Source organism: Zeus faber (genome assembly GCF_960531495.2).
Source record: "Zeus faber genome assembly, chromosome: 9".
In the NCBI taxonomy this organism is placed as follows: domain Eukaryota; kingdom Metazoa; phylum Chordata; class Actinopteri; order Zeiformes; family Zeidae; genus Zeus; species Zeus faber.
In genome coordinates this window covers 18,400,276-18,409,583 of record NC_137197.1, presented here as the reverse complement: position 1 = coordinate 18,409,583, position 9,308 = coordinate 18,400,276, and the positions used below count along the sequence as shown (strand labels likewise).

Here is a 9,308-nt window from a genome sequence, read left to right as displayed (position 1 = left end):
CGTCAGAGTGAGACAGAAACATCAACATCATCATCATCATCATCATCATCATCGCAACTCTATCACCACTACACCAGAAAATAAAAATAAAACCACCAAAAAGTTGTATTCTACCAAATCTGCAAAATATTAGCAAAAATGTGTTTTGTTTGGGATAACACTGGAAAAACTGATGAAGTGGCTGGCTTCCTTTGAGCTGCTCTTAGAGCCAACAACTTGATCCAAAATAGGGCAATTTTATAGGACAAAAGCAACTGCTAGACCAAACTCAGCAAGAAAGGATTAATAGAAAGGTAAAGACATACTCCCTGCACCCCTTTTGGTCATCAGTATCAAGACAGAATCTGCACTTATGAGCTATAAAGTCATATTAATATCGCTACACACACAAACACACACAAACACACACACACACACACACACACACACACACACACACACACACACACACACACATGCACGCTGCCTGGCTGCACTGCTGCAGGAGACATCTGTGTTGGCTCAGTGCGCTCTGCAGCCCATTTGTTTTAGTGCTCCAGAAAAACGCCATTTGATCCTAATTAGATCAAAATGGAGCATGAAATGCCTGGTGATCAGTGCTGAAGAACCCAGGCCTAGCTGTTTGTTTTCATTACAACAGGTTTGATACAACAATACACTGACATCCCCATGTAAACTCGACAAGCGTCCCAAACGCCCCATCAGCTCAGAGTGCGGAGCAGTTATATTGTCTCTGGCCAAACGTTCAGCAATAATAAAACAACAATTACCATCTATCATCCTCTCATTTCCCCTCTCATTACAACTCGAGTTACCATCAGCACCAGGTAATAATAACATGTGGCATGTGGCCTAATGTGGTTTACAGAGACAGCATGAACTAAGAATGGAGGCCTACCCAGCTATACAATGTGACTCACTGGACCAGTATACACCGGAAAACAGATGCGGTCACGGCAAATGGTCTTCCCCAATCTTAAGATAACCATGAATGAGAATATGCTATTGAAATGCAAAGAAATAAACTTCAGGCGGACTTTTCAGGGAACTTCGGCCAGAGCAGTGTGGTCGTTGCTCCCTTAGCGGCTGCAGAGTAACCGTTGCCCCAAAATAGAATTTATGTCACTTCCGCAAACTGAAACTACAGCAGCTCAGAGGAATTTGAGAATTATTAGATTTCACCACACGATGGCTGTGTGCACTACCCCATTCTTGCCCTTATAATTTGAGGTATGAAATATTGCAATTTTAAGAGTCTGCATAGGATTTACTACCTGCAGAAATGGTGTACTTGTGCAGGAGATATAAGAAACAGAAGAGAATATTTTACATATGTTCCAAGCCTCATGAAGAGCTTCCTAATAACTGACATTCCATATTATCTTCTTCACAATTAAAGTCCCCCTATTTACATTATTTGGCCAATATAAAACATCCCTTTGTGAAGGGTCTGTAACCTTTTTGTTCGATTTTGTGCAATTTATGGCTGCAGTTTCTCAGTACATACTGTATATGTTTTGTAGGGTGCATGTGAGGAATAGGGAGGCAGATGAAATTGCAAAATAATGATGATGACTGTGCACTTCTAACCAAAACAGTAACAGAGTTGCAAGACTCTATGCCTGAGCAAGGTGGCTTCGATTGCAGCCTGCTTTTCAGCATCGTTACCCTGTAGACTACCTCCACCACTGGGAATGGTCCACTGATTATTTAAAGCCAACAATAATGTATTATCTCCTAAATTGTTTTAGAGTTGTTTTCCCCCAACCAGGGCACTAATGTCAATATTCGACACAAGATTTACTGTATTTGGTTTTTGTTTCCAATTATGTCCGGTCACACACGGGTAGGGGATAAATGTACCTCTTGTAAATGAGAATGTTTCGTTTCGAGTTTTCAAAATCCCCAAATCAAAAGAAAATCTTGAGAAGAGATCCACAGGTGACCGAGCACAGGTCAAGATTGGGGAGGGGGGGCGACACCAGCCTGGCTTACCCCCGTTCTGTCGCAGAGGCGCAGGGTGTTAAAGGAGCCCACGGCAAACACTTCCCCGTCGGGAGCCCAGGACAGAGAGGTGACCGGGTAGTCGTGGGGGTGCGAGGAGTACAGCATTCGGCCGTAGCTGTCCCAGACCTGCGGCGGGAGCGGCAGGGTAAGGAAAGAAATCCACAGTTCAGCGCACGTCATAGGGTCTGTGCACAAGGCAACGTACCGGAACACGTCGCTTACCTTGTATTTACAGTCTTCTCCACCTGAGAGTATGAGGTCATTGACGGAATTCCAGTCTACCTTCAAAATGACACCATCGTGCGCCTTCCACTACGGACAAAAGGATGGCGAAGAGGAAAGATGCATATTCCAGACTTATGTAGATACAACTTGAACAATAATCCTCCATATTTTCTCCCATTCGTCTTGACCCGTGTCCTGCTTCGCAAAGTCGCGAAGGCACGAGTCAAACAGACTGAGTGAGTGAGCCAGACATAAAGCAACGGAAAGAAAAACACAGTCAGGAAGACAGATAGGGTCGAGACTAATAGAATATCACAATAGTGATCGGTTTCATTGAGAGCTTATATGAGCGTGTCCAAGTACCTTGGTACCAAAGACATTTGTGAGACTCGTGAGCCATGTTTGATAAAAGGGGGGCGTTTCTTTACGGACGGGTGCGTAGTCGTGATTAATAAACATCACCTTCATTTCACTTCCCTCTCGCTGCCCAGGCTCCAAACTTATTCTCTCCACTATGTGGGTGTGACCGTAATAGGGGCCTTTCTCGAGTTCACACAAGGGGCAAAAAAGGTGTGTACCAGTCATGTCCCTGTGACGACCTGCATAGGCCCCGCACTGGATACTGGTTCCAATTAGACCGAGCCATTAGACTACAACACTAACACAGAGCAGGGAGCCTGTCACTAGCTCACTCCTATTTAGCCCCAGCTCTTTCTATATTCCTATATTCTATACTTCTCTCTGGGCCCAAGGGACACGTGTGTGTGTGTGTGTGTGTGTGTGTGTGTGTGTGTGTGTGTGTGTGTGTGTGTGTGTGTGTGTGTGTGTGTGTGTGTGTGTGTGTGTGTGTGTGTGTGTGTGTACTGCCTATGTGCGTGTGCGTGTGTGTGTGTGTTCTGCCTATGTGCCTGTGCTTGGGTGTGTGTGTGTGTGTGTGTGCGTGTGTGTGTGTGTGTGTAGAGGGTTGCAGAGGTCACTGAGGTTGGAGAGAGGGTTTCTCTTCACCAAGTGGTTTGTTCAGGAAAGGTGATGGATTAGAAGAGTGTGTGTGTGTGTATGTGTGTGTGTGTGTGTGTGTGTGTGTGTGTGTGTGTGTGTGTGTGTGTGTGCTTGTGTGTGTGTGTTTGTATGTGTGTGTGTGCGCGCGCGTGTGTGTGTGTGCGTGTGTGTGTGTGTGTCTATGTCTGTGCGTGTGTGTGTGTGTGTGTGTGCACGTCTGAAGGAGTGCATGTGCGGCAAAAGCTGCGTGGGAGTGAGGGGTGAGAAGGTGCACATTAAACTCTCTACTGTTTATTTAAAGTCCCAGGCGCTTTTCAGCTCCAAGAAGAACAATAAACAAATGTATACGTGAAAAAACACTCACTGGTATGTGTTCAATTGTTGCAACCTAATGCACACGCGGTCATGCTTGGACACTTACAGAGCTATTCATCAAGTTTTTGGGGGCTGGGGGATTCCTAAAGCTTATACGCCGCTCTGCAAGTCAAGTATAAACACATTTTAATGGAATTTCATGGGCTAGCAAGAAGCCCCTCAAAGTGAGCAATGGGTAGGGCAAATGTATACGCAAAAAACCAACCACATAAAAAACACATGATCATAGAAAACACAGGATACGTAAGAAATTAGATCATCAGTTTACTCAACAAAAAGAGGCCAAAGGAGCAGAGCAGAGAACACAGGGAAGCATCGGCCAGAACGCTGGACATAAAAAGCATGAGGCAGCAAACAATGGAAGCATATCAGACAAAATATTTGTGGAAGACGTATTATCTCCTAACACAGAAAACAGAAGTACACAAGTACACATCTATACACACACACACACACACACACACACACACACACACACACACACACACACACACACACACACACACACACACACACACACACACACACACACACACACACACCTGTATGACTTTGGTGCTGAGCTGTAGGGGTTTGATGACTAGCTGTCTGCCTGACGTGTAGAGGATTCTGTTTGAGTCCGGCCCCCAGGCTACAGAATAAACAGGAGATCCTGGAAAACAGATACGCACGGGCAGGCAAGTTTTTTCAAAACAATTCTCTCACAATAATATTGTGAATGAAAGTTGCTTACGCGGAATATCATTTCATCGGTAATTAAAGCTCACAGCCCGCCCTGCGAACCCGCGATAAACGAAAAAAAGCAACCGGGACAGCTGGGCAGAAGAAAAAGCGCTGCCCCGGCGCTGTGTGCTGCGTGAGTAAGAGGAACAGGGTAAAGCAGAAGGGGTGGGGTGGGGGTGGGGGGGCTGACATTTAACCCCTCTCCAGGTGCATGTGGTTTCTCACAAATGCCAAGAGGTCACATGATCTAGAGCTGACAAAAGCAATGAGAGGGGTTGACAAAAGTTCACTTTTTCCTCTCTTCCTCACCTCCCTCCCTCCCTCCCTCCCATCTCTGTCTCGCCAACTCAACCATGAAGTCCTTCAATTCTTATTTCTCTCTCTCGGGTCCATTCACGGTTTTCATTATTCTTTTTGAGAGCGTGGCGGCCAATAGCTTTACCGGTGGCATCTCCTCTATTTTGCCGCGTTGCCGCTTGGTTGAGGGGGCGGGAAAACAGACCGCAGAGTCTCTAATCTGTGTCTCATTTCGAGGGGTGTCATGTCCGTGGGGGCCCTGCAATATGGCGATATGAAGGCGTGTATTTTGCGTGGTCTCCAGGTGTTCAACCGACCTGTGGATCTATTCCACCGCTCCGCCGCCTGGCGATACGTTCTCCAGACAAACCAACCCGAGGAGAAATGGGACAATTTTCCCTTCGCCTGCCGTCATTTCCACTGTCACATCATTCCGTCATTCAGCAGGAGTGTGCCACCTCATTCTGTCCATTTTTCTCTCCTCTCGCTCATAAAAAGAGACATTTAATAGGTTAAGGAGGACAATGAAGGAATTAATAAGCAAGGCATCTAATGCAACGGCAGGACAGAGAAATGTATAATTAGGAGTCATTTTCTGTCTTCTCTGCTCCCTCTTTAAACTTAATGATTATTTCAATAAAAAAAATAGAATTGAAGCAGTCACATTGGGATAATAGATTTTGAGAGAATACATTTCTTCCCCCGTCTTCATTTTAATTGTCAGGCTTGACCTCAAAATATGCAGACGTGTGTACTCATGCACCTACCACTGACGCACACACAGCAACAGGGAAAAAAAAAAAAAGTAACTTTCCAATGACTACCAGGACACCGTTTTGCAGAAAAAAACTTAATGAACATTGTGGTGGACGACGGTGGCAGTTGGTGGCCTGTGTTGTGCATTATGTTTCTGTGTGTTTACAAAATTGTAGCAATCTGCTCTCAACGCTCCCAATGAGATCAAGACACATATACAGTATACTGTATATAATAATATACTGTATATCACCGTAATAACAGACCTGACTGTGACTTCACAAAACACGTAAACTCCTGTGTGTGTCTTAGTGCGTAGCCACACACTTATCCGGGCCCTGCATATCAAAGCAGTGTGCATTTCAGTGACGGATTCACACACCTCCACGAACACATACAGTACACAACGACTACCCTGAGCTCTGACGTAGCCACTCCACTACTGTACGAAAAAAACAGCACTTTTTAATTATTCTAGCTGCTTCTAGAGGGCAGTGCTTGGGGTGGGGCAATTCAGCGAGCTTGTAAATGTTGTTAACATGGGTTAAAGATAAAGAAATGAATCTAGTTAGGTGTAGCAAACGAGTCCAGTCTTACCTTGCTGGGCTAGGGTGGAGCGCAGCATACCACTTTTCGACCACATCTTAATTTGCCCATCTTCTCCGGCTTCAACGAGGGAAGAAACAGACATAATGTCAAATATGTTGTCAGCCCATAAATCAACGCTCAAAATTTCTCATTTTAAATTCAACTCATCTGTCGATTAGTGATCTGCAACCTGAGCTGGGCCCAGGTGGTGCTGTAGGTTTGATTTAGTTAGAGCTTGCTTCTTAAACTCAGTTAACTTAAGCCATATCAATGAATGATCATTGAAGTTAACGAGTCCAAAAGAATTAATTAAAAAAGTTATTGACATAAAATGTTTTAAAATACAGACAACAAACAAGACACACACACACACACACAGACACACACACCAGACAAGTACTAAGCTAAGACTCACATTTTTTGGTGTGTGCAGCGTATTTACCTGTGATCAGAGCAGTCCCGTCATAATTCCATCTTCCAGCAAGAACAGCTCCTTTGTGTGCTTCCACGCTCTTCTCAATCCGCCCTGCCTTGGAAGCCAGATGAAATTTCCCTGCAGTGACAAGAGGAAACTAACTTTAGTCCCTGGTCCACCCGCATGTGTTGCGATATAGTTCAACCGCTTCTGCAGAGAGAGAGACTGATGTACTTACTATCGAGTCCCAACTATTTTCATTTTTATCAGTTAGGGTGAGGCAGAGAGGCTAAGCTCAGACAAAATGTATAGAGAAGGCAATGTATAAAATATATATATACACACATATATATATATATATATATATATATACACACACACACACACACACACACACACACACACACACACTCCTTTTTGCAAATCTCAAAAATTATCATCTAAAGCTAAAAATAAATGTTAAACAATAATTTGCGTACAACACCAAATTGCAGCTATTCACAAGACCATATTTCTTCCTTACTGAAATATAAACTGTTTAAAATATATGGAAGCAGATTGAAAGTGATGGGCCTTCTGCAGTTTGAATTACTGCAACTGCCTATCTGCTAGACATGATCAGACATGGAAACAGTTATCAAAGATACTAGGCAACCATATACTTTGTGGCAGTGCATATTAAAAATTCTGAATGCGCTATGTAATTTCTGGTTGCCTAAAACTGCAAATCAGCATGTTGCTGTCCACTCCCATTTCTAAATTTAAACGCGCAAGAAAAGTGACCAATGTTCTACATGTCATCCCTGCAAAAAAAAAAAAAAAAAAAAAAAAAAAGCAGGTAATTTGTATAGTACCTCTTTCCTGCTGCATTAAAGGATACTATCAGACTAAAATAGAAGTTAAGAAAATATCCCTCTATTAAAAACACAATAGTCTATGGGGGAGTCAAGAGTGAGCAAGCGTCTCCATATACTTGGCAGGAGAAACAAACTAAAGAAGCACTCCTAATAAAGCCGTACTTAAAATGTATTGCTTTGAGTGTGATTTGTTTCAGTGCTTATTATATGGTAATTGTATTGTTGATAAATTGGCTATACCAAATTGTATAATTCAGTATTCCAAAAATTGTTTGTCTGGGATGGTCTTTGTGGCATTTCTCTCTGAAATTAGTTTTGATTACACATTCAAAGTCCAGCAAAAAATGGGATTCATTTATCAGCGTATATTTAAAACACTTTTTGTTTTTCAAGTTTCTTTGGTCCATGTCAAGCAAAATCCTCCTCGAGGGACAGGGCAAATTGTGCATTGGAAGAAGAAACGTATAGGAATATTGTTAAAAAGATATAAAAATAAAACTGACGTATGTTTAAGACATATGATCTGAAATGTTTATATGCAAACAGTATCTTTTTTACATGCCAACAAATAATTTTCACTTAAACTTTACAAAACATAATATTTGTGAAAATGTCAAAGTAAAATAGAAACCTGTGAAATATGAAACATGGACTTCCAGGAGAAATATTTTTATTTGGCAATACTTTTGAGGAATTTCTGAGGCAACTTTTTGCTGTAACTATTGTAAGAATAACGCTACAACATGTGTCTACAATGACTATAATACCATATAGAGTGGTAGAAAGTAGCAAAAGTAAATAGTAGTAGGGTTTTCAATACTCTCGGCTCTGCCAGGGAAAATTGCTGCTTTACTTTGTGGATGTGTTTGTGCAACCCTACACTGCCATTAGTGTTTTCACCACACATTGCCTGCCATGACGGTACATCCACATTCTGTGTTTATATCCCCTATATGAGCAAAATCAGAGCACACCTCTGATATCCCTGTGCCCAACATCAAGCAATAGATTTTTAACGCTACATTGACCTGAAGAAAATGTGACCTCAAGTTCAAAGTTAATAATTTCCCGCAGAGATAAAATGATGTTGTTATTCATTGGGATAATTACTCTCCATCAAGTCTCAAGAGAGGGGTTACTACATCCTAGTTATTATAATTACCTACAAAAACACCATTAATAAACAGTTAATAGAAAGATTCAATGATCGGCAAATTTTGAAATAATATACAAAACATAATTTGTCCATCTTACATCATCGTAAATAAATATGTAACCAACACCGTCTCTGCAACCGTTCACGGAGGAAAACACGCTCTGTTGCCGTTTTCCAACTATAAGTACATTTCAGAGACTTGCCATCGGTGCTTGTGAGAACAAATATCTCAGCCTGGACCAGCTTCTTGCCACCCATGGTCTTGGGGAACCAGTGTAAGTCGATGGGGTAGATGTCCTCCTGAAGCTTGACCACCAGGCTGGTCTCACTGGTCAGCAGGTTCCACTTGAGGATCTGATGGTCCTCACTGCAGGAGTACAACTCGTCCGCTGTGGTCCATCCCACACAGCTGACAAGCTCCCTATGTGATGCAGTGTTAAGGAAAGCAAGAAGGTAAATGTCTCTGATTGACTGTAAGACTGATATGAATGAAGGAATTCATTTGATAGAAGATAAGAACACTTTATTCATTCTCAGGGGGACATTTAGGTGTTAGAGCAGCCAAGCAGGATCAAGAAAGAGATTAAAAAAATACTAAGTACATATAGTATATAGTAGCAGCGGGAGTCAATAAAGCCCCTTTTTGACATGGAATCTGTATTATTGCTGGATAAAAAATATCCGGCAAAGGCACTGGGTAGTCATTCCCACACAGCCTCCTTTATGGAATAGTTCTGTATGGAGTCTGTTCCCACATAGATGACTACATTATGTAAAGCTCATGCGAGAGGTGTCTAATATCACACGATAATAGGCAACAGAATCGTTTTTAGACCGGCGCTTCGCTCCCTGTCTCCCCGCCCCACGGACTCTTCCCTCCGCTGACTGAGAGGGGACAGAGCCCCTCTTC

General features: G+C 42.7%; 1 protein-coding gene across 2 annotated transcripts in view; it reads right to left on the bottom strand.

Annotated features, from left to right (window-relative positions):
* Nucleotides 1–6,523, bottom strand: part of ift80 (intraflagellar transport 80 homolog (Chlamydomonas)) — a 34,039-nt gene extending 27,516 nt beyond the window's left edge. The window contains exons 1-5 of one of the 2 annotated variants that reach the window (XM_080006256.1): nt 6,413–6,523; nt 5,980–6,048; nt 4,149–4,258; nt 2,230–2,319; nt 1,996–2,133 (exon numbers count right to left, since the gene is read on the bottom strand). In XM_080006256.1, the coding sequence (XP_079862382.1) occupies nt 1,996–2,133; nt 2,230–2,319; nt 4,149–4,258; nt 5,980–6,025 (384 nt within the window). In that variant the 5' untranslated portion in view covers nt 6,026–6,048; nt 6,413–6,523. The remainder of the gene's footprint in view (nt 1–1,995; nt 2,134–2,229; nt 2,320–4,148; nt 4,259–5,979; nt 6,049–6,412) is intronic. The other variant, XM_080006255.1, reaches the window with a different exon arrangement.
* Nucleotides 6,524–9,308: the final 2,785 nt, after the last annotated feature.